The sequence below is a fragment of the Miniopterus schreibersii genome (assembly GCF_964146895.1).
Source record: "Miniopterus schreibersii genome assembly, chromosome: 2".
Taxonomy (NCBI): domain Eukaryota; kingdom Metazoa; phylum Chordata; class Mammalia; order Chiroptera; family Miniopteridae; genus Miniopterus; species Miniopterus schreibersii.
The window spans coordinates 163,291,197-163,317,560 of NC_138102.1; the positions used below are offsets into that span (position 1 = coordinate 163,291,197).

The 26,364-nt window shown below is 39.8% G+C and overlaps 1 protein-coding gene across 1 annotated transcript in view; it reads left to right on the forward strand.

The window, feature by feature from the left end:
- GUCY2C (guanylate cyclase 2C) overlaps positions 1-26,364 on the forward strand; it is a 65,796-nt gene that overhangs the window by 19,614 nt on the left and 19,818 nt on the right. The window contains exons 9-19 of the mRNA XM_081129274.1: positions 3,053-3,138; positions 6,052-6,163; positions 12,853-12,934; positions 13,820-13,925; positions 14,828-14,890; positions 15,520-15,591; positions 16,043-16,147; positions 20,195-20,281; positions 21,885-22,017; positions 24,027-24,164; positions 24,969-25,057. Coding sequence (XP_080985400.1) covers positions 3,053-3,138; positions 6,052-6,163; positions 12,853-12,934; positions 13,820-13,925; positions 14,828-14,890; positions 15,520-15,591; positions 16,043-16,147; positions 20,195-20,281; positions 21,885-22,017; positions 24,027-24,164; positions 24,969-25,057 — 1,073 coding nt within the window. The remainder of the gene's footprint in view (positions 1-3,052; positions 3,139-6,051; positions 6,164-12,852; positions 12,935-13,819; positions 13,926-14,827; positions 14,891-15,519; positions 15,592-16,042; positions 16,148-20,194; positions 20,282-21,884; positions 22,018-24,026; positions 24,165-24,968; positions 25,058-26,364) is intronic.

Consider the following 26,364-nt stretch of genomic DNA (forward strand, 5'->3'; position numbering starts at 1 on the left):
AGCATACTGTCCTCAAGGTTCAATCCCTGTTGTAATATGTCATGAAGGATTCTTAGTTGAGTTTTCCTTTTAGCATTTTGAATATATCAGCCCACTGCCTTCTGGCCTTCAGAGTTTCTAATGAGAAATCAGCTAACCACCTTATTAAGTATCCTTCGTATGTGACAAATCACTTCTCTTACTGCTTTCAAAATTCTTTGTCTTTACTTTTGAGAGTTTTATTATAATATGTCTTGGTGTGTGTCTCTGAATTCACCTTACTTGTAGTTGATTGAGCTTCTTGCATGTTTATATTCATGTCTTTGATCAAATTTGGAAAGTTTTTGGACATTATTACTTCTAATATTCCCTCTTCTCCGTCTGGGACTTCCACAGTGCATACGTTGGTCTGCTTGATAATGTTCCACAGGCCTTTTAGGTTCTGTTCACCTTCCCTCAATCTTTTTTCCTTCTGCTCCTCAGAGTCAATAATTGCCATTGTCCTATTTCATGTTTGCTGATTCTCCTGCCTGCTCAAATCTGCCTTCGAATCCCTCTAGTGACTTTTTTTTTTCTTTTCAGTTATTGTACTTTTCACATCCAGAATTTCTTTTTGGTTTCTCTCTTAGATCTTCTTTCTCTTTATTGATATTTTCATTTTGTTTATGCATCATTTTCTTGACTCTATCCATATCTCCTTTTAGCTCTGTAAACATCTTTTTTTTTTTTTTTAAATATATCTTTATTGATTTCAGAGAGAGGAAGGGAGAGGGAGAGAGATAGAAACATCAATGGTGAGTCATTGATCTGCTGCCTCCTGCACGCCCCTCACTGGGGACTGAGCCCGCAACCCGGGCATGTGCCCTGACTGGGAATCAAACCTCACTCTCCTGGATCCTAGGTCGATGCTCAACCGCTGAGCCACGCCTGGCTGAACTAAGATAGTTGTTTTAAAGCCTTTGTCTAGTAGATTCACTGTCAGGTCTTTTTCTGGGACAGTTCTATTTTTCTTTTGAATGGGCCATATTTTCCTGTTTCCTTGTATGCCATGTGATCTTTTGTTATTCAAAATTTGACATTTGAATATAATAATGTGGTAATTCTGGAAACCACATGGGGAATGGGAAATTCCCCAGGGTTTGCTGGTTTTTGTTTTTGTTTTTTGTTTATTTTTGTAGGCTATCTCTATGCTAAGGAGTAAACTTAAGGCCTTCTCGGTTCTTTTCTGAACTTCTGGTTTCTCCTGGGCATGTCCAGTGCAGTTGCTTGAATGTCCTAGTCATCAATGTCTGTCTCTCAAAGGGAAGAAAGAGAAAAACTAAGGGGGTAGAAGGGGCACCAACCCTTTATACCCCAGGAAGGTCATATTAGCAGAGGGATGGGGTTTGCAACAATGGGAGGAGATGCAGCAACAATGGCTGCCACCTCTTTGTCTGCACCTCTGTGATCATAAGCAACAATCAGCACTTAGAGCACAGATCCCTGGTACTTGGAGGACAAGGTCTTTCTTTTCTGTTCACCCTGGCTCCTACAAGCTTTGTGTGAACTGCTCCAGGAACACATGCACAGCTGTCTGCCACAGGACTGAGGGGTGGGGGAATAAGTAGCTACTGCTGCTATGCTAAGAGCGGAAATGGATGAAAATTAATCACAACTTACCATCTAAGCCTTCCCCTGGAAGTTGTAAGCCCTTTGAAAGACTTCAGAGTTCCAGAATAGTTTCACCAGACAGATTCTGCCAGTGCAATTGTTATCTAGGTGGGGGGAGATAGATTTCTGGTGCTTCCTCCTCTACCATCTTCTCAGAATCCTCCTATGTGTACTCTTTTTCTTTTTCTTCAAATATGTTTTTATTGATTTGAGAGAGAAAGGGAGGGAGGGGGAAAGAGAGAGGGAGAAACATTGATGTGGGAGCAAAACATCGATTGCTTGCCTCCCACACGCACCCCGACCGGGGATCGAACCTGAGACCTGGGTATGTGTCCTAATGGGGAATTGAACTTGTGACCCTTTGGTGCATAGGATGATGCCCAACCAACTGAGCCACACCGGCCAGGGCTTCTGTGCATTCTTAATTAATTTTATCATATCCATGATCTTGGTCAAGCATCTTTTTTTATATATATCTTTATTGATTTCAGAGAGAGAAAAGGATAGGGAGAGAGAGAGAGATAGAAACATCAATGATGAGAGTCATTGATCGGCTGCAGCCCGCAACCTGGGCATGTGCCCCGACCAGGAATCGAACCCTGATCTCCTGGATCCTAGGTCGATGCTTAACCTCTGAGCCACGCCCAGCCGGGCTTGGTCAAGCATCTTAATGGCCACTAGGCCAGGCTTAGAGCCAGGAGACATTTATGTACTAAATTAGCCACCCACTAGGGGTACAACCTGGAAGAAGTAATTTACATCTCTAATCTCAGATTTCTCATCAATGAAATGGAGATACTAGTTTCTATATCATGGTATTTTAGGAAGGGCAAAATGATAAATGCATATAAACCACTTAGCACAGAGCCTGGCATAGTAGATGCAAAATAAATATTAGCTATTATGTTAAACCATATGAAACTGATGATATTTGATCATATTTTTACCTAAACAGCCATTTCATAACTTTGTTGTACTGCTATTATTTCATAGATGAGAAACTAAGACACAGAGAACTTAATTTTCTCAGTGTCTTCAACCAGCAAGTGATAGTGAGGGAATTTTGATCTTTTTAGAATCTAAGTTAGATTGTGCAGTGACCTACACACTGTGATACTAGTCTAGTAAATATTCTTAGCAAAAACTTCTCACTAATAATCAGGAGGAATCTATTACACTTAGTGCCACCCTAAATGCGATGAAAAAGATTTTTCCTTCTAACTAAATAACCTCTCTCATAAAAATACTATTCAGAGATCTCAGGGCCAAAAACCACTCCCGATGCCCTCAGATTAGATCATTTAGGTCAACAATTTTTCAGTGAAATAAAGCAGTTTGAACCTATTTTATATTGTCAGGATCCAACTGGTCTTTCAGTCAGTAAGTTAACAAATGCCTCTAACTCTTTCTGATTTTGCTCTAGGGTATGCAGGTCCTGTGACTTTGGACATCTATGGGGATATCGACAGTACTATGGTGCTTCTATATACCTCCACGGAGACCAACAAAGTATGTCTGACTTCTTATCAAGAACTTGGGTTCAAGTGATTGGCTGAGGAGGGATAACTTGAGAGGCGAGTAATAGTGAAGGAATTAGAGAAGTATGTAAACGTAACTTCTGGAAGTTGGTTTATATCCGATTCACAATTATGCTCCACTTGGGGCAGCATTCCTTAAGCATTTTGACCCATGGAACTTTTTATCCACTCTATTTACTATATAAAAGCATACCACCCAGAATACATTGACATAAAGACCAGACTATTGATCGGATACCAACGAGAGGGTGACAGTGCTCTTGTAAGAATTTATTCATTTCCACAACTAAAAATTTCAGTAAAACATTTCCTGTTCTCTCCATCTGAACTCTCTTGAAAATCACTGTGCAATCCCTCTGGCACATATAAACAGCCCGATAGTGCTATGCTTTTATTCACATTATGTATGTCTTCTCTCCAACTTAGTAGGTTCTTTAAAGACAAGGAGTGGATTTTACCTCTACATGTCTCCAGTGCTTAGCTTCTTATCTGGCATTTAAAAACAAAGCACCTGTTTTTATGTCACCCAAAGTAGCGCCCATCTGAAACTATTGAAGACACTGTTGTAGCCACCCAAATGGTCAGTAGAAAGCTTTTGTACTTAAGAGGGTGGGTCCTTAAATAACTAGGACTCCAAAAGAAAGAGTTATTCATTCTCATGTAATTTTCCAGTGTGAGCATCATGTCATTCTTAGGAACATATATATTGATCCAGCTTTGTAAAAGATATCAGTATTGGAAAATGTGGATAGCTAGAGAAAAGAAAGTTAAACTAGAAATTTGGGGGCAGCATTTCAGAAACATAATGTAAAGTTTTCAGTTACAATATTGGACCTTTAATATAATGCTATATTTAGCATACATTCGCTGGTAATACCTTAAAATAAGATCCTCTCCATGCTTCAGTTACTAGTAGTAACAACAAAGATAACTACTCTCCCCTCTAAGTTAGTTGCACTTGGGATGAGTGTAAGAGCCTATGTCAGCCTCATGACTGCTCTTCAAAATAAAAATATGTTGTTCTGTGCACTTCTCTCTGAAGGCAAATATAGTTGAATATTTCAATAATCTAATGCCACCAATTGTGCTTTGTAATACGTGTATGTGGGGAAACCAGGGATAAATTTTCAAAACATAGCACTATAGGTATATTATTCTATATTCAGGGTAGGTCTCCGTAGAGATTCACTGTACCATACCCTAATGTACAGGATATTTCCTACCCTCAATACATGCAATTTTAGATTCTGCTGTCAAGTTAAGAGTATATTTTTGAGGACGTAAAACTTGTGTCCAGAATATTTTGAGGGAATGATGGTGAATTTAGAAAGATGGTTATTTTTTAGATGTCTGTTAAAAGCTGATTCAACGTGGGTAGCAGTAATTTAAGGATACATTAATATTCCCATTGTCAGATTACTTGAAAAGAAGCCTTTTGTCTTAAAAACCTAGTGCCTTGTACAAGAAAGCACATTAGAGGAAAAAAAGAGATTCAAAAATTTTGTAATTGACAGGACTTAAGAAATAAAGTATTTCAGAGCCCCTTGACATATATCAAAATAGATCATTGATTTCAGCTGTGGTGCATTTTTTCAAGAAATCGTTTTCAATAATAACTTAATATTGTGGAAAACATTGGTGCTTCACTTCTCAGGTAACTTGGAGCTAGCCATTTAATTTCTCTTAGCTTCTATTTTATTATATAAATACTTTAAGTTTTGTTTTCAATGACAGTTTATATTCATATTCTTTTGTATTAGTTTCAGGTGTACAACATAGTGGTTAGACAATCATATATTTTACGAAGTGATCACCCCCATATTTCAAGTACCCACCTGGCACCATACACAGTTATTACAATATTATTGACTATATTCCCCATGCTATACTTGGGACTCTTGTGACTACAAGTTTCTACTTCTTAATCCCTTTACCTTTTTCACCTAGTCCCCCAAACCCACTCCCCTCTGGCAACCATCAGTTTGTTCTCTCTATAAGTGAAATCATATGGTATTTGCCCACCTCTGACTGACTTATTTCACTGAGCATAATACCCTCTAGGTCCATCCATTCTGTTGCAAATGGTAAGATTTCATTCTTTTTTATGGCCAAGTAATATTCCATTGTATATATGTACCACAGCTTTTTTATCCAGTTTTCTATTGATGGGCACTTGGGTTGTTTCCATACCTTGACTTTTGTAAATAATGCTGCATTGAACATAGGGGTGCATATATTCTTTTGAATTAGTGTTTTGGGTTTCTTCAAATATATACCAAAAAATGGAATCACTGAGTCAAATGGCAGTTCCATTTTTAAATTTTTGAGAAGCTCCCATACTGTTTTCCATAGTGGCTGCACCAATCTGCAACCCCACCAACAGTGCACCAGGGTTTCCTTTTCTCCACATTCTTGCCAGCACTTGTTGTTTGTTGAATTATTGATGGCAGCCATTCTGACAGGTGTGAGGTGATAGGTCATTGTGGTTTTATTTGCATTTCTCTGATGTTTATTAACATTGAACATCTTTTCATATGTCTGTTAGTCTTGGCCTCTATTTTAATATTTGTAAAATGAAAGGCTTGAACCAGTTCTCGAAAGACCCAAAGAACCTGTATTGGGTAGACATAGTGTATGGTTATTAAAACAATAAACAAACAAAAAACAGAAAACTAATTGACCCACATGGCGCTTAAATTCACATTCATGCTGTGAAGCAATAAATGAATCCTAATAAGCTCCCCCACGGCTGGTTAGCATTATCTTGTTTCACTGAGAACTGTTACTATAAATGTCAAATGTCATTGGACAGGACGGTCAATTTCATCAGAAGTTGTTCTAAAATCTTTTTCTGTTTATCCTTCTTTTTCATATCCTGACACAGTACAATGTTCTTTTGAGGTATGACACCCATGACAATATCACTACCACAGTGGATGACAGCCCCAAATTCATCTGGAAGGACCATAAGCTTCCTAATGATATTCCAGGCCAGGGTAAGATAGCCTCAGTGAATTTTCTTTTTTTAAAATTGTTTCTTCTGATAAGGAGAGTAAATTCTATGGTGTTTGTAAGAAGCCTGTGCTTTTGTTTCATTTTGCTTTTTGTCTGAATTATGTTTGCCAGGTTGATAAATGTGGACTTTACTCCTCTGCACAATGAATGATATTACAGTTCTGATCAAACACTGAAAATATCTCTATTCTAACTTAGCATACCTATTTTTAATATGAGATCTACCCACCCTTTGACATAAATTATCCTGTAGAAAACTAGGTTTGACAATTGGGAAAACCAAAGGTATTCTTACTCCCTTTATATTTTACTGCAGTAAACTCAGAGAATGCATATTTCAGCAACGAATACTTGATGTCATCAGGCTGAGCATGGTCTCCAAAGTCTCCCCCATTCCCTCATAGGACACATATTGGGTTATAATGATGGTTACTCACCTACTTAAGATGAAGTCTCATGTTCTGGAAAGCCCTAACATGACCAGGCCTTCACCCGTGCAAGTTTCAGTGCAGCTGTATAACATTGGTCTGCCCTGGACAGGACCAGCCAGGTGGATCCTGGGCAAAAAAGTCTCAGGACAGTCTGTCCTTGATGGAGTTGGCCAATTAATAGTAATTCCATGTTACTAATCTATTTTTAGAAAAAAAAGTTTAAATTTGGACAAATATGTATACCCAAAGATGCAAAAAGGAAGAAAAGTGAAATAACATTAATACAATTATTAACAAGATTATGATATATAATTATATATATAATTATATATGTGTAAATGGAGCATCATGCAACCAATTAAAAATTATTATTTACCAAAAAAAATTTTTTTAATTTATTGAGATTGATACTGGTTAACAAAATTATATGGATTTCAGGTGCACAATTCTACTATTCATCATCTGTACCCTGTATTATGTGGTCACCACCCCAAGTTACAAAGAATTTTAAATGGCATGGGAAACTTTACAATATAAAGTAATAGGAAAATACAGCTTTTTAGTTAATGAGATTGTAACTTTGTAGAACAGTTTATAGAAATAAGAGTGTAAATAAATATGGTAAAATGTTAACCTCTGAGTGATAGGATCCTAGAAGATTTCTCTTGCTTTTATATTTTTCTTAATTTTCCATAATGACTCTATATCAATTTACCACTTTTTTAAATATTAAAAATTTTAAACCAGAAATACTTCTACCCCAGCCTTACTCTACCACCAGAGACTCTGAAAAGTTGATCTGACATAAAGAGAACAATTCTGGTTTCATGAGTTTGCTTGTGCTGAAGCTGTAATGACTACATTTCTAGTCCTCTTGAGCTCCGTGGGTCAAATCCGGTTCAAAATGATCCCTGTGTTTTTATTCAATGGGCTTGAGCAGGTGACTAAAGCAAAGAGGAAGGGGGGAAGTGGGGACCCCACCCTTCTACACAATAAGTAATCCTGAGCTGACTTTAGATTTATTGTTACTGATTTTTAAAGTTGATTTCTTTAGCAAGATTTTTTGTTGTTTTTTAATTTTCTCTAGAACTGTCTTCAAGCTTCCTAGGTTTTAAACCAAACTTGACTTCTGAAATCTCTCTCTCTTCTCACAGGCTTCAGCAACTTTCTACTTCTTCCTTTTGTAACTTTCTGAGTTAAAATTATTCTTTCTCCTTAACTATAACTCTCGGTGGCAGTGTTAGGTTTGGATTTTTAATACACTTCTTTAAGAGGTTTTAGATGTTTGGGTTATTGAATGGAAGGTCTGTGTTGAACTTCTCAAAAAGTAATTTTTAAGAGAGCTCTCATTTACCTAAAGAGAGCATTGAATATTTATAATCTATAGGACTGGGACATTGCATCATCCTGGGCAACTTCACTTCATCCTCAGTTAACTAGAAAGGAAATAAAAATTCAGTTACCCAGAGCTTTTCATTACTTAGCTGTTACTACATTTAGTTTTATTTAGTTTTTTAATCCTCCCCAAGGATATGTTTACTGATTTTAGAGAAAGGAAGGGAGAGAGGGAGAGAGAGAGAAACATCTATGTGAGAGAGAAACATCTATTGGTTGCCTCTCATATGCGCCCCTGGGACAGAACCTGCAAACTAGGCATGTGCCCTGACTGGTAATCAAACCTGCGACCTCTCTGTACACGGGACAACACTCCAACCAACTGAGCCACACCAGCCAGGGCCACTACATTTAGTTTTAAACTTTACAAATAAAGAAACTCAATCTTTCAAATAGTATGCAAATAAAACATTCCTGCCTGGTTACTGCCAACTGTGACGACGTTTATTCTGGAAATTACAGCCTCACTGTCTTTTCATTCATTCAACAAAGTTTTACATAGTGCCAGGCAATGTTCTAAGCACCTGGGACACAGCAACCGACAGCACAGATTAGGTTTCTGCTCTCGTCCAGGCCTTCAGCATCTGCCTCCTGCTTCAGTCCTGCCTCCTGCCCACCTTCCATCCAGCCACCACCACCACCGGAGTGGCCGCAGGAATCCAGTCATATTTCTGCACTGTTGCTAACACTTCAATTGGGAGCTCCACTGTACCTACAGAATAAAGTCCAAATGACTTACCGCACAAAATTTCCATGATCTTTCTGCATCTCCAGCTTTATTTTTCATTTTACCTGAAATCCATTCCTCACTCTCTTCAACCTCCTCCTACTTCCTTAAAGAAAGGGTATTGCAACCTCATGCCCGTGTCCTTACTGGTGCTTTACCCTCTGACCAGAAGTTATCACTGCCCAATACAACTGGAAAACAGCCACTCATCCTTTATATTTAACGTGAATTTCACCTTTCCTAAGCTTTTGCTTAGCACCTCAGGAGAGTATTGATCTTGCTGTTATCCTACCAGACTTCTAGCATAATACTTATACCACACATACTTGTTTACACATCTTTTTATACCACACACTATATGTGTAAGGTCCATTCTTTATTTATATCTCCTTGCCCCAACACAATGCCTTGGGAAGAAAAGAAGGGAGGGAGGGAGGGAGGGAGGGAGGGAGGGAGGGAGGGAACTATATATATGTTTCTAGTCAGCATAATCTATACAGTGTTAATTTAAGCCAATTTACTTCTCTAAGTATAAATACTTTCCTTTGTTAAATCAGGAGATTTAACAAATCCCAAGGTTCTTTCCAACTATCATTTTCTATGACCTTGGGGTTTTAAACTCAATCTATATTCATTGTGATCCAGTTAAATAAAATGTGATAACCTTAGTAGCCACCAGAAGGCAGCAGAAGCTTAGCCTTAGAGCTAATGTGCTCTGACTTATCCAACAAGCAAAACTAAAAAGTATGTTGAATGAAAACTTATAAATTGCCAATTATAAAAATAGTCATGGAGATGTAAAGTACAGCATAGGGAATATAGGCAATAATATTTTAATAACTATGTATGATATCAGATGGGTTCTAGACTTATCTGGGTGATGACTTCATAAGTTATGTAAATGTCTAATCACTGTTGCACACCTGACACTAATACAATACTTTATGTCAACTGTAACTGAAAAATAAATTTTTAAACAAACTTTAAAATGGCTAAGAATATATTTTATTTTTCCAGTTTTTAAATAAAATTTAAAATACTATTTTAATTTGTATGTAGTGCATTTAAATATTATAGTTCTATTTAGTGCAATGAAATATTCACACTGTGAGAAGCAGATAGGGATTGAGGTGGACTGAGGACCCAGAGGATGGGAGTCCCCCATATGCCTTCCAGCTCATGCTCTAGGGGATGTGTAATGTTAAATTTTAGTAGACGGATGAGTAGAATCCCCTGTCCCGGTTAATTGTATTTCTCATACTCGCTTTTTGAAAATAAACATAAGCATGGAAATTTATTTTAAAATAATCAAATCTTAATCTGTAATAGTGTGCAATGGTATTTTTTAAATAATTTTTGTTTTTCAGTTACAGTTGACATGCAATATTGTATTAGTCTCAGGTGTACATCTCATACTCACTTTTGTTTTCTGGCTGGGGCATGAGAATGATGGTTTTAACAATGGTGGTGGTGGTGATGGAAGTGGTGTAATAGTAATAAACAGAATTCACCAAGTCAGATGTGCCCAGAATACAAATCCAACTTCAACCTACTAATTTATCTCTGCCCTGAGGAGACTAGAAATCGAGAGCTCACATTTTCACTGTTAAAAGTTTCACCCTTAGCCCTGGCCAGTTTGGCTCAGTTGGTGGGGCATGATCCTATGCACGGAAAGGTTGCTGGCTTCATTGCTGGTCAGGACACATTCCCTCGGTTGCAGGCTGCATCTCCAGTAGGGGGTGTCCAGGAGGCAGCTGATCTATGTTTCCCTCTCTCATCAGTTTCTCTCTCTCCATCTCCCTTTTTCTCTCTCTCTAAAAATCAATTAAAAATCTTTTTTAAAAAATTTCACCTTAGCAGAAATTTTTGTCAATATGTTTATTGGGTATCCTTATAATTTTAATTAATATGCATGAGCTTCTAGTGTTGTTCTATCAACTATATATAAAAGTTCTTGTGTCCCAACTTCGTAAGATGAAGACATTAGTGTCCCTATTTTTTCTTCTACCTCCTTCTCAGCTCCCAGATTCTCCTGTATTTTACTTTAATTTGTCAGGGCTGATATTTATTTGGTAATCACAATGAAGCCCTCTGTCATTTATCTATAAGTTGATAATACTTTCATTATTATTATTATTTACATGAAGCTAAATAGCATGCCACGATATCATTTCTTTCTATATAGCTCCAGTGTCTCCCCTTTGTGCCACACATACCAAAAAAAAAAAAAATGAACTTTTTAAAAAAAATTACAAATTCTCAAAATCTGGCCAAATTTTACTTTGGTTCGTTTTTAGACTATGTCTTCCTTAAACATTTTCCCCTAGAATTTCTGATTGGGTCTCTTTTCTTTTTGCTGTGAGAAGAAGCCTGTCTCCTTCAGCACATTGCTGTTACCTTGCAGCTTCTTACACACTCTTGTCTGTTGCCTGGTAATCCGTTCCGGTTTTTTTGTCTTCCACCCACTAACTTCTTAGTCGAATAGAGACCCATCGGGGCTTCAATGAACCACGGGTTTCCTGTAGTTTATCATTGTTGCTGTCTTTCTCCATCTGACTTATTCCTCTGCATGCTCAGATTCCGCTTCAGTGTTGCTTTGAGTTGTACCCACGTTGCCCTGGGCCCCACTTACTCTTCTGCGAGCCCCTCACATCACCCCATCTACGCAGCTCCGCATTCTGCACGGACTCCCTGCAATGACCTAGGAGAGCTTGGAAAGGACCAGCAGGCAACGCTCTCACTTCCTCTTCCAGCCCCGGCTTACTTTTCTTCTGTTTGTGCTCTGTATTAAAAAATGCTTGTTGGCGTGGCTCAGCAGTTGAGGGTGGACCTAGGATCCAGGCGATTGGGGTTCGATTCCCAATCAGGGCACATGCCTGGGCTGCGGGCTCGATCCCCAGTCAGGGGCGTGCAGGAGGCAGCCGATCAATGACTCTCTCATCATTGATGTTTCTATCTCTCTCCCTCTCCCTTCCTCTCTCTGAAATCAGTAAAGATATATTAAAAAATAAAAATAAATAAATAAATAAAAAATGCTTGTCACTGTCTTCCACTTCGAATTCTCCTTAGGTATATTGCTTTCAAGAACACCAGGTAGACTTCCACCACCAAAATTATTTGTGTGCTGGAAACTTTTTTTTCCCAGCAATTAAATATTAATTCCTGTCCTTTATTGACCCATATACAATTGCTTGTCTTCTGGTTTGCTCGTTTGTTTTTCCTTGTGTTTTATTATTATTATTATTGTCCAAAATATTACAGATGTCCCCTTTTTCACCATTGACCCCTTCCACCCCGCACCCACTCCCCGCCCCAGGCCTCCACCACACCAGTCTTCTTGGTTCAAAGCAATAGGTCAGACATTTGCCACAGTCATGTCTGTCACAGGGCTGGCCATAAAAACTCCACGGCCGCACTCGCCTGAAGGGCACTCCCGGGAAGGGGCTGACTTTGCCATGGTCTCTGCAGCATCTCAGGACAGCGCTTGGCCTTCTTTCTCTTAAGCTTCTTTTTCTTGGGAGTGCTGTAAGACTTCTTCCTTGTCTTAGCACCAGCACGAAGCCCCAACACAAGGCGAAAAGCTGGCTCCTTTTGAAAGTTGTCGTCAAAGTACGGCCGTCTTCCAGTTGCTTGCCAGCAAAGATCAGGCTTTGCTGATCAGGAGGAATTCCTGCCTTACCCTGGATCTTGACCTTTACATTTTCTGTTGCATCCAGGGGTTCAGTCTCAGGAGCGATGGTCTTCCCTGTAGGGTTTTCAGGAAAATCTGCCTCTTGGCAGCGACTCTACTGCAGATGGCGAATCGGAAAAACTGAAAGCTATTTTATGTCTTATAATATTTGGCGATTCCTATGAGAAAGAAACGAGATAGATAGACTATAAGGAGAGCTGAAATTAAACCCTTTCCCCAGGGCACATTCCAGACAGCTTTCTTCAGAGAGCAAGGACACGGGACCTGTATTATCAATGCAGAGATGACTAAAGGATGAATACTTTTTAAAGGGCTCTCCCTTTGCCCCTCCCCAAGTTACATTATACAAGTAGAATCTTTGAAATGCTTTTATTCTGTTTTCCGTGATCCCTCCTAATGCATTTTTCACTGTCTTTTCTGTGGCAGGACCTCAAATCCTGATGATTGCGGTCTTCACCCTCACGGGAACGGTGATCCTGCTCCTGCTGATTGCTCTCCTGGTGCTGAGGTACCTACCACCCCCTCTCCTGTGCGTTCATCACACAACAGGACCATGGATTTGTTATGCAGACTGTATAAGGAACTCACATAAGTTAATAAGAAAAAGACAATTCAATGGAAAAAAACAGGCAAAATTATTAATGGACAATTCTATATAATTCTATATAATCTATAAAATAGCTAGAGAATATTTGAAAAGATAATCTCTTCAGTGATCAAGAAAATAAAGTGCAAAGCAGCAATTAAACGCCATTTCACATACATCGTAACAGTCCAAAAAATGCAGAGGAAACAGGAATTCTCATGATGGGAGGTTACTTTGGGAAGCAGCCTGGCAATACGCCTACAACCCAAGGATTCTATTTTATCCACACTACCTGAGAAAACTTTGACATTTTGAATGTTGGGGTGCATGTTGTTACAATTTCTCTGGGCTTTTGTATTTTCTTCCTACATATGTTTTAAAAGGCACAGATGCATAAGAGGAACTGACTTTTTTAGGAAGCTGGTATATTCTCTGGTGGTTTAAAAAGGAATGTTTTTGTCTTTCAAGGTTATCAGTTTAAAAGTTTTTTCTCTCCTTTTCCCCCCTCACTCTTTTCATGTCATCAGCTCATCTTCTTTATTGTAGTGAAGGTCTGTATTAGTGAAGGACCCAAGAAAGTGAAACAAAAAGGAGGAAGAAAGAATATAAAAGGCCACCAGAAATCCTTACAAGTTCAGTAGTGGCTGGCACACACCTGGTTGGAGATCACAGAGCTATAATTGGGCTGGCCTCACCCGCCACACATCTACCTGAGAACATCAGGGTTTTCAATTTCTCCCAGTGTTCCAAAGCCAAACGGCACGAATGTTAATGAAAACCTATTGGCTGGTTCTATTCCTTTCACAGGAAATATAAAAAAGAATACAAACGTCGTCAGAAAAAATGGTCCCACATTCCTTGTGAAAACATCATTCCCCTGGAGACCAACGAGACCAACCATGTCAGCCTGAAGGTAAGGCGTCCCTGGCCTTTCGAAGGATTCTGTCCAGAGCTGGCACAACTTGCCAGGCATTTGACAAGGCATTGGGAGCAGGGGAGAAAATGCGCCAAGCAGGGATCATTTGTTTCAGAATCCGAAACTTATACATTATTTCACTCACTTTAAAATGTCCCTAAGAGGTACATTTTAACCAATATTATAATAGATCACAGGTTTTTATGGAATCAGATTGAGAGTGCAAGAGTTCTCAACCTTTCTTCTGCCTTTACACCAGAAGTCTGGTAGACCAAGGGCCATGTCTGTCCTGCAGGGATGTGTGTGTGTGTCAATATTTAAAATTAATTGCCAAATATAAAAATCTTGGAATGGCTTACTAAAATGCAGGTGACGAGCTCCTTCTGACAATTCAGATGATCTGGCAACTCTAGGCTGCACCCAGAGCTGATGGGGCTGCCCCCTCAGGCACCTGGCCCAGTATCCTCGCCTGCATTGCTACTTGGGCCTTTAGGCATGAATTTGCAACTCCAATGCACAACCTCTTCCCCTAAGAGCAACTGCCTGTAGCGACAGGCGATGATTCCCAGTAGGAGGGGGCAGAGGAAGAAGGAGACAAGAAAACCCCTGGTTGACCTAGACCAGAAGAAGAAAGAGGGCCGGCACGGCTCTAAGAGGAAGGGAGGAAAGCCCAGAGGTAAGCATGAGAGCGGTAGATGCCTAGAAAGAAGCTATTGCTGGAGAGGAAAGGCAAGTTGTGAGAGAGAAGCACAGGTCAACTGCAGCACTTTTTCTGGGAGCCTGCCCAGCATGCTGAGCGGACAGGTACAGCTCATCTGGCAGAGCCTCTCAGTCTTTGAGTGACAGTGGATGGAAAAAGATCGGAAGCTTCTGGAATAATTAGCCTTTTCTTGTGCCAGATCGATGATGACAGGAGACGAGATACAATTCAGAGACTACGACAGTGCAAATACGACAAAAAGGTGACTATAGTGCCCCGCACGCTTTTCTGAGCTCTCAGTGAGGGGTGTGTTGTGGGCCTTCTGACTCTTCACTGCCCGCTTCTAATGCTGGCTGTGCAAGGAGGGGTGGGTGCCCGGCCGCTCCCACCCGCTGTCCTTGGAGCCTTTCACAGGGCTGGGCAGGGCTCTGCTTCAAGGGTCCTGGGAAACTCACAGTCCTGGGAAAATTTAAAAACACAGAATTTTTAACATAGGTGGAGTGTAGGAAGCAAAGGGAAAAAATGAAAGAGATTCAGAGCAGTCTGGGCAACCCTAGTATTTATATATATTTTTTGGCTCATTCAGTAAGAATATGACAATTCCACATGGGGGGTTGTTCCTTCTTTCTTTCCTACCTCCCTGCTTCCTTCCTGCCTGCCTGCCCATTCTCCTTCCAGCCTTCCTTCCTTCCTTTTCATTTAGTCATTCTTAAAGAAACATTCAAACCCGAGCCTCCCGTATCCCAGGGATATAGGCATCAGCTAAACACTGTCGCTGCTCTCAAGAGCTCACAGTACAGTGGGAAGATAAACACACACAAAAAATATTCTAATATGCGTATAAATAGTCATGCTATAACATTATCTTCTTAATTTCATTGATCTTTGCAGAGAGTGATTCTAAAGGATCTCAAGCACAATGATGGCAATTTCACTGAGAAGCAGAAGATAGACTTGAACAAGGTATGTGTCCCTTGCTTGAAACCCGTAAGTGAGAAATAGCTTCACTGCGTTTTCCCTAAGCACTGAGGTCCCGGGGAAGCAAGGCATTTGGGGGGATGCTGACAGAGAAGCCCTCGGGCCAAGAAATGGGTGACTATGCTTCTTCCTGTTGAAAATTCTACCAACAGCTGTTGGAAAGTGATGTTTGATGGTGTAAAACATGTTGGAAATCTACTAGCATGTCCTACAGAATGGTCCCGATATTGAGAGTAGTCAAAGGTTTAGCTTCAAGTCCCCTTGCTGACAAAAGGCAGACTGTGTAGTAAGATGCACTGCAATGTGTGATAAAAAATGTACTGACATTCCAAATAGTTTGCCCAAAGATCTAAAACGCGTGTTTTATTAGCATATTCATTTTTACTGGGTGCTCCTTTCTGGCTGACTTGCTTTGTAAATAAACATGTTATTTTAGTTGCTTCAGATCGACTATTACAACCTAACCAAATTCTACGGCACAGTGAAGCTTGATACCATGATCTTTGGGGTGATCGAATACTGCGAGAGGGGATCCCTCCGGGTAAGGAACCGTGATCATTTCCAGTTTCCTAACTAGTCAACCACATGGAAAAAAAGATCTCATAGAAGTTTTAGATGTTCACCCAGTGAAATAATATCAGAGACATATCAGGAAAAGGTGGTGGGGTCCATGTGTTACCAAACTAGATCACTCAGATTTTGTCAATCAGTCTTATTATATCTTTACAAAAATAATAATAAAAAAATAATATTCAAGAGTGTAGGCTTGAGAAAACAGAGCTGATGTGGAAAAGTGACCAATTACCTCTAAATTAATTTTACTTTATTTGCATATTTACTTGATTTGCATTAAAAGAAAAATGGGTAGTTGTTATGATAGCACCAAATAAACATTGGGAAACTTGTTCATAAGTTCTGGTTGGGCTACTGTATAAATTCCTACCATCCTTTCCTTTGTGAGGGAATGAGGATGGCCCAGGTGTTGCCTAATGGGGTCAGGTACTCAGGGCTGAGCAAGTTCAAAGCAGAGTGAGAGAGTACGACAGAACTAAGTCAGGTTCTTGGAAAGAGCCAAGCGTCCAGTAGGAATATCAAATCATCAAATAGTTCAGAAGGGGAAGCATACACAAAAACAATCATGTACAAGGAACACAATCAGGTGTGAAGCAGAAACAGGACTGAATGGGAAAAGGGTAGGAGAAGGAAGGAATCGAGGACAGTTGCTTCAAGGAGCATTGAAATAATTGAACCACCTCGAGCAGATTCTGGGCATGTGTTTTGAGGGCTTTTAGGTTTTTAGACACCTTTGGGTAGGTGACCATATAATTTATCAGGATACTTTGAGAGTAAGTTTTTGGGGTTGGGGAACTACCGTAATTGTTGGAATAGCAGACATAAATTGTAACTGACCTCAAGCAAACTAGGATGTGTGCTCATCCTGCCTTTGGACTATTTTCAGACCCAGTATCTCTTCATAACTTCAATATCCTCCCCCATAACAAAGCCAAACGCCTAAGATTGGGGACAGCACCAGCTTCAAAGAGGTCCAAATATTCATAATTCAGTAACATTTTAAAATAATTTTTAAAATTTAAACAAACCCCTTAGAAATTTTTAATTTTTTAATAAGCTTCCACCAAAAAATAATAATAAAAACAAGAATAGTCATTTTCAAAATGTATGGCATAAACTCAAATCTATCTTTATAGAAAAACATCATAGCCCTAAATGCTACTCGCTCTTTTTTTAAAAAAATAAAATAATCTACATATTCAACACAAAATTTAGAAGAATATCTATGGCCTAAGGCAAAGAACTTTCAAAATTCAATCATTATAAAATAGGTATAATTTTTTTTCTTTTTTTTTTTTAAATATATCTTCACGGATTTCAGAGTGAGGAAAGGAGAGGGAGAGAGAGAGATAGAAACATCAATGATGAGAGAGTCATTGATCAAGCCCGCAATCCGGGCATGTGCCCTGACCAGGAATCGAACCCTGATCGCCTGGATCCTAGGTCGGCGCTCAACTGCTGAGCCACGCCCGGCCGGGCTGTAAAATTTTTAAATGCACTTATGAGTTGTTTATTTTTTAAAAAGCTGTAAAAGATACAAGCCTCTCAGACTTCTAATTAAAACTTAAAACAAACCAAAAAAATGGGAATAAAAAATAATTAAAAAGATGCTTTCAATTATGAAAAAATACTTCAAGACTATTAATTATAAAATCCCAAAAAAGGAAAAAGTTTTAGATGCAATATAATCATGAAAATTTTACTCAAAAAGTAAAAATTTAAGTAGGCCAATAACAATAGGAGAAATTGTAATTTCCATTACAAAGGCCAGCTTTGGCTTAATTCTAAACTTCAATGAATAATTCTGTGTTTCTATATAAATACTGTTCTAAAGTTAAGAAAAAATATGAACATTTAAATTCATTTAACATTCAACAAAGCTAGCATAAAGTTAATAATAAAATATGATTAAAGACTATACTTAGGAATATTGATGAAAAATTATAAATAGAATACTAGTAACTCTAAGCCAGTTGTCTATAAGGAGCATAGTACAATCAGATATGGTTAATTCTATGAATGGAAAACATATTACTCCAATGCATCATATCAAAAGGTCACAGGAAAAAATGTCATAGGAATAAGACCATATGATCATTTTAACCGATGCTGAAAATGATCATTTAAATTAAAAATATATCATTTAAATAAAACATTTCTAATGATAACAATTATATGAGGGCTATACCATACTCTGATTCATTTAATTTTTTTTTTTTTAAAAACATATCTTTATTGATTTCAGAGAGAGGAGGGGAGGGGGAGAGAGAGAGATAGAAACATCAATGATGAGAGAGTCATTGATCCGCTGCCTCCTGCACGCCCCCTACTGGGGACGGAGCCCGAAACCCGGGCATGTGCCCTGACCAGGAATCCAACCTCGATCACCTGGATCCTAGGTCGATGCTCAACAGCTGAGCCACGCCCGGCTGGCTTAATTTTAATAAGACAGCAATTTTAGAATACCAGTTAACAAAGCCTGGTTAAAGAGTTTCACAGAGTCTTTTTTCCCCTAAACTGCTTAGTGAACATGTAAATGTCATACCCATAGTATTTTTGGCTCTACCTTCAGGCAGGAAACGTCAGTTATCTGAGTGGTCCTGGGCCCCCTGCTGACATTGCTTACTCACCTTGAGTTCAGACAACAGAAGCTTCTCCAGGAAACCCTCTTTCCTACCGTGAGCCTCAAAGCAAAGGCTGTGCGAAGGCAAATGGCAGCCCCTTCCCTGTGTCATCCCTTCAGGCTCCAACCATGGCAGATCCCATCAGAACCTACTTTTGTGGAGAAACAAATAAGAAAGTTTCTCCCTAGATGGGGTAAAGACAATCTGCTCTCCATCTTATAAATATACAATAACCTCGGCTAACCTTGTTTAGGAACAATTGATTCATTCATGCAACAAATATTTATTACAAAATATTTATTCCAAGCCAGACACCGAACGAGATGTCGCAGAGACAGCAGTGAACAAAAATTATCACAGAGTTTAAAATGATCGCATGTTCACGAGGTGAAGAGATAATAAACAAAATATAAAACATGTCAGTTGCTAAGGGAAAGAATTACTTTAGAGTGTGTCTGTGCATAACTCGCCTCCCTTAACTTGGCCTGGTACCTACAGCCCAGCCAGCCTTATCTGAAAGGAATTATGGCTTTGGACCCGTCGCTGAAAATTATTGGCACAGTGCCTGAGTTAAAACTAAAGGTCAAATTGCACTTTTTCCCCAAACAAGAAACTATTGTTAGGTCATTAGAGTTTCCTATGAAGAATTGGTATTAGCTCAGAACAATCATCTTCCTAGAACCTTCACCATGTTAAAATAGTGAGTTCAAAATTCTAGGTCATACAATTCACACAAAATCCAGAAACTCTGTCTTATGGGCAGAGAATTTAGTAAACATAAAAGCAACGACAACAAAAAACACCTTAGAGCTATAAAGCCAATGGATGTCATTGTTCATGCAAGTGAAAACATAAGCCTACTGAATGAGTTTCCTAACAACAATTCCTTGTTTAAAAACGCTTGTGTAATTTTGATGACACAGGCCCTGCAGCCCAGTGACTTGTCACTCAGGCTCATCAGCCCAATCCTCACGCAGGCGTCTGCTCATCTGCTCAATCCTTCCTGTCAGGTGGAAGAACCGGGATTTAGGATGCTATGGGTATCCCCTGCTCATGTCCTTGTCATGAAAGCCACCTAATGTTTCTTAAGTAAGAAAGAAAATAAATACGGGGTGGGGCAAAGGTAGGTTTACAGTTGTTCATATGGAAAATAATACAATAATTAATAAATAATAATACAAGAATAAACTCTGTGTTTTGTGACTCATAACTGTAAACCTGCTTTTCCCCTCCTTGTATATGTTCAAGAAATCTAGGACAACAGAGTTCCAATTTGTTCTCTGAGCCCAAGACCTCATGATTAGAAGATTGTTGTTTGTCTGTAATAGTCGCTCCACAATATCCCTCCTTGCGACAACTCATCTTGTGCTTTTCCTTTTTCTCCTGTTCAGGAAGTTTTAAATGACACAATTTCCTACCCTGACGGTACATTCATGGACTGGGAATTTAAGATCTCTGTCTTGTATGACATTGCTAAGGTAAGAGATCTACAAGCACAAAAGACATCTAGAAAATTAAATACAGGAAAACAGATCAAGCAAGCTGTTCAGATTCTCTGTGCACTGGCTTCTTCATCTGTAAAATGATAAAATAAAAAAAAAGTAGTACTTATAGGGTTGTTGAGTATTTTATAAAATAATGCATGTGCTTTGTATAAGCCCTGATACAAGTAAGTGTTCAATATATTTTGGTTCCTATCCTTCTGTTACTATATTCTTTCTACTCTGTTTAAGGCACACATTTTCATAGACTTGATGGAAATCAAAATCATATAAAGCTGCAGGGAAAACAATTGAATTTGCAGCTTTATAAGAGAAAATATTAAGGACAGGCAACCATGTTGCGTGAGGCAGTAATAAATTTGGACATGGCCCTGGCTGGGTGGCTCAGTTGATTGGAGTGTCCTCCTGTACACCAGAAGGTTGTGGGTTCGATTCCCAATCAGGGCACATACCTAGGTTTTGAGTTCGATCCCAGTCGGGCGGGTGTGGGAGGCAGCCGATCGATGTTTCTCTTTCACATCAGTGTTTCTTTCTCTCTCCCTTCCTCTCTTTCCTAAATCAATAAAAACATATCCTCAGTGAGGATTTAAAAAGATGTCTTTTTAAATAAATAAATCTGGACATGTATATTCCCAGACTTGGGAATACCAGTAACCAGGGCCTTGTTCGAGAATGAAGAAAAGTTAGTCCCAAGAGTGAGCTCTTTGATACCGTCTTAAATCTCCCTCCACATAGGATCAGAATCAGTTTGCAAAATGTTATGTGATACACTATTTGCCACATAACTCCTGTGATCCAGGCTGAAAGCCAGTGTCTCCAATGACACCTCCAGCCAGCAGAGGGAAGCACACCAGAGAAAAGCAGGCTTCCCCTTTCAAAATAGAATGAAACCCATTAAATTTTAGGGACTAAAATTTAGCCTAGCCCCTTCCTTCAGAATAGCAAGGTCTTATTATGCGTATTTTTTCATTGAGGTAGCAGAGAACCAGACATGCCCAAGGTCACAGACCAAATAAATGGTAAATGAAAACACTTTAAGAAAATAGGATTGACCTAACTAGTGTGGTTCAGTTGATTAGAGAGTTGTCCCATACACTGAAAGGTTGTGAGTTCAAATCCCAATCAGGGCACATACCCAGGTTGTGGGTTCGATCCCAGTCAGGCTGCATACAGGAGGCATCAACTGTTTCTCTCTCATATCAATGTTTCTCTCGTGTGCTCTCCCTTCCTCTTTCTCTAGAATCAATGGGAACATATCCTCGGGTGAGGATTTTTAAAAAAACTTAAAAGAAAACAGGATCAACCCTTTGCTTTATATTTATATATAACTACTCAATCACGTCTTTAGACAATTGCCTTTTACTGTGTTGCCTAAATAGATTTTAAAACTGGATATAGCGCTTAGGTAAACATTAGGCCCTTAATATTTTTAAAGTAAAATTAATGGAACTAAGTTTAAAATCTGATAGTGCGATTCTGTCTGCATGCTGGAATGACTTCAAAATGTCATTTCTTTAAAACAATCAGGCAGATGCAGAGTATCTTATCTCTTTGTCTTCTTGTCGTCTGAAAATTGCAGGGGATGTCATATCTGCACTCCAATAAGACGGAAGTCCATGGTCGTCTGAAATCCACCAACTGTGTGGTGGACAGTAGGATGGTGGTGAAGATCACTGATTTTGGCTGCAATTCCATTTTACCTCCAAGAAAAGGTCTGTAATGAAATTTTAACCTGTTTCCCACTGGTCTTTTTATTTGTTTATTTTTTCACAAGCCCACATAATCCTCTCAGGAAAGAGTGATACTGATCAGAAAATGAATACGTGGAGCCACGAGAGGCAACAGCTGGCTTGTTCTCCAGCACCTCACCCTTTCCAGTTTCCACAAGTGTTTCTTGGGCTGGATAAATTTCCTCTGTGGATTTCCTTCATTCAAGTCCCTTGATATCAGTGAGAAACATGGAGAACTTAGCTTGTGGAAGCAGAACTGGGTGAAAAAAATAGAGACAATTAGAGTAGTAAGAGACCTTAAAATCATCTGGTGTAACCTGCTTTCTTTATAAGACAGAATAAAGGTTCAGAGAGGCGAAGAGATTTGCCCAAGTAGATAGAGTGCAAGGCAGAAGACCCATTTCCAAATTCTAGACATCATTTATTTATCTGTGATAATGATAAGAAAAAACCTCTTATCAGTAAAATATATTCTTCTCTCTTTTAAGATTGTGATAAGGGTCAAAAAAGTAACACAAAGAAAAATGATTTGTAAAGTATAAAGAGTTTTTATGTTGAACATTTACCCACTCTTTACTATAACTCAGGGTTATAGACTCAGAAATATATGATTCAAAATACCACCTAGATTCAAACAGTAAATTCTACTTCTAATTCTAATTTCAATCCTTTAGCTTTTCCTTAATAGAAAAAAATTACAATTTTGCCCCTAATTTCTTAGTCACATCAAGCATGCTAGACATTAGACTCAACCCAGTAAGTGCTTGTTGAAGACCTACTGTGTGCCAAGCATGGTTCATCATGTAGTAGAACAAATCTCTCTCACTAGATGACTCACCAGGACAGAAAATCAGATGAACTACAGGTCAAATCCTGTCCTCAAGTACACCTACCTGTCTATGCTGTAGGTCACCTGGATTTTAGCATAAATAGATGTACCTACCTTTCCTATGACCCCAAACCATTAGAGCCAATTCACATGAATCACAAGTCACATAGAGTCACAAAACATAAATTCAAAAAGGGGATGAACATTTGGATGGAAAACCACATGAAGAAAATATGCCTTATCATAAACCTATCACTGTACCCAACAACACGAACCTATAAATTTTTTTCATTGAAACTGCCAAAGATACAAATCTCAAAAAATTAACAAGGAGTTGGGTGGTCCTGGAAAAACTTCAAGGGGTTTTGGAGAACAACTGTATGCCCTGTTATTACTAAATGAGATATGTGATAGGGTCCAAAACCCAAGTGTCTGTAGGAGCCAAACACAGAACACAGAACCACTTCACGTGTGTGGAGTGGACTAGATGGGAAGCATTAGGGAGGAGCAGGCACAGCAGTAACATGAGAGTAAATTGTGTTTTAAATAATAGTGAGGGAACCAAAGAAAACACACCTATGGGCAATAACTGACTTGGAGGCTGTCAGTATGTCACATCTGGAAAATATCAGTCATAATCTCTGTTTGAATCTGCTGTCTTTATATTTTTTAGTAAAAACATATTTTTAATATAAAATATATATTTTATGTAATATAAAAACATCTGTGTAATATAACATATATTTTTAATATTTACAAAGGCTTTCCTAGTTTATGCCATATGTCCCATAAGCTGTTAAATCCTCTCAGCCTCTCATATTCTAGTGCATTCATCCCACAAATCTTTATGAGCACTTCCTGTACACCAGGTGCTATTCTAGGTGGACCTGGAGGGTATTCAGGACTATGCTCCTAGCAGTGTTAGGGAAGACATTGCCGTATGACCTCACCCAAATCCTGGCATTACATAGTCAGCTTTAAAGGTGAGTGTGTGTTTTACCCTACCATTATTAGCATAAACTCCTCAAAAGCCTGGAACCATACAAACTCAAGGCCACTCATATTCAGGGTGCATGGTATAGGGACTTAAAGGACAGAAGCAGGTTGGGGACTGTGGGCCACTCACCCCCTTAACTTTACAATCCCCATGCTGAATGCCCAGACCTGTGGACAGCCCCGGAGCACCTCCGCCAAGCCAGCATCTCTCAGAAAGGGGACGTGTACAGCTACGGGATCATCGCGCAGGAGATCATCATGCGGAGGGAAACCTTCTACACTCAGAGCTGCCGGGACCAGAATGGTAAGAGTCTGACCCCTTCATCTGCCCCCTCTGGTAGCCGGCCAACCTGCATTCTGGGCCGACAGAGACCCTAATCTGTGTAGCCACATCTCTGTCCCTCAGCTGCAAAAGCAATGGCATATCTGCACTTCACATTTCACAGGGGTTTGGAAGGATTAGATGAATGAATGTTAGTGTTCTGAAAAGCGTAAGACAGTACACCACTGCCAGGTGTCACTACTGCCAGTATTATTGTTTCTTAAAGAATCTTCCCTTATAATTTCCCTCTTTCCTTCTGATTCCAAACAGTCATATGTCTATTTAATACCTGAACTAGATCACTCAAGTGGGACAACATGCATATTTTAGTTCTTACTAATATCTAATTTTTGTGACACGTCTTCTTGGGGCCTCTTGGGGGTACTGTTTCAAAGTTCCATTCCATTCATTCGGTCTTCACTTACTGAGCACTTACTATGCCAGCTCCTAACTGCCTGAGGGGAGGGGTGACTAAGGGATGTCGGGATTGCAGGCTAGAGTCCTGGTCAGAGGAAGCCCACTGAAGGCAATGGTATCCGAGTTGAGTTTTATAGGGTTAGTCGCCTTAAGGTGAAGTAGCCTCCTGGGTATAAGTGGGTATGAGACCCCTTAACCTGGTGGCTCATCCATTCCTGCAGCATATGTCTACTGGGTGCTGGCCTGGGCTCTGCAGCACTCTCGCTGGGCACCATCCGGCGTGGGTGAACCCATTCAGAATCTGACTGCCACTAGCATTTCTGCATGTTGCATTCTTTCTTGTAATTTGAATTACCCTCTTCCCATCAGAGAAGATTTTCAGAGTGGAGAGTTCCAACGGAGTGAAGCCCTTCCGCCCAGATCTGTTCCTGGAAACAGCCGAGGAGAAAGAGCTGGAAGTGAGTTTCTTCGGGCCACTGTAACAAATTACCACAAACTTCATAGATTGAAACAACAGAAATTTATTTGCTCAAGGCCAGAGTCTGAAATAAATTATCAGCAAGATCATGCTCCCTCTAAAGGTCTAGGGGAGAATGCATTCCTTGCTCCTTCCAGAGGCTTCTGCTGGCTGACATTCATTGGCTTGTGGCCCAAACACTCCAATCTCTGACTTGATGGTAGTCACATCCTTCCCTCCTCTCCTCTTCTAATTTCCCTCCACCTCCCTCCTATATAAGGACACATGTGACTACATTTGGGCCCACCGAGATAATCCAGAATAATCTCCCCATCTCAAGATTCTTAATTTAATCACACTCGCAAAGACCCTTTTTCCAAATAAGGTCACATCCACAGGTTCCAGGGGTTAGGACACAGACATATCTTTAGGAGCCACCCTGCCCTTGTCGGTTTCCACCTCTCCCAACCCAGGAAAGAGCAGGCTCCCTAAGCACACATCCCATTCTCAATTCCTAGGAGCTAAGAGCAGATGTCCAGGTGATACACTGAGCAGGCTTACAAATACTACCTAGTGACTGAAAAGTAAGTGTGCCAGCATCAGCAAGCAGTAGGGAAGTGGACTTTCACTCCTTTTACCTTTCACTGAAGGAAATCGAGCTTTACTCTCTGCATTTGTTTCATTTTTTAATCCCTCACAAAGGCTTTTAAAGCCTACAGAGAAAGATTCTAATTTTTTTTTAGAATTTTATCTGAGCTTTTATAATCCCCAAAGATAGTAAATGAAGTGTTTTAAAAGTTTCTATGGCCTTAAAAAAACAAACACCTTTTGTTTGTTCCTTGCGGGATAAAGATAAAAACATTTCCTTCATGTCATAATCACCCTTCAGGGGAGGTGTCCGGCCAGCCTCGCTGGGCTGGGGCCGCGTTTGCCTCTCTCTCCTCTCCTCTCTTCCAACATTAGAGGCAGGTTGTAGCCCCAAGGTTCGGAAGCAGAGCTGCTCCTATCCTGGTCTTACTCTCTCCCTCCCCCACCTTTCTGGATCCTGGAGCTCCTCCCCACACCCCCGCAGATCCCAGCTCAACCCTCCTTTCTAGCCTGAGTTTATCCACATGTTGCTCAAAACCGTTTCCTCCTCAATTCCCCCGTGCAGTTGGATGGCTCTGGAACTGGAAATCAGAAAAGATTTCCTATCTAGTAGCTGGTTCCAATAGAACACAGGCTGGAAATTAGGTGCCTTGGCAGCGCCCCCAGAGCGCCTCGGGGGCGCGTCGGCCCGTCGGTGGGCGGCGGTGCCCGGGCCCAGGG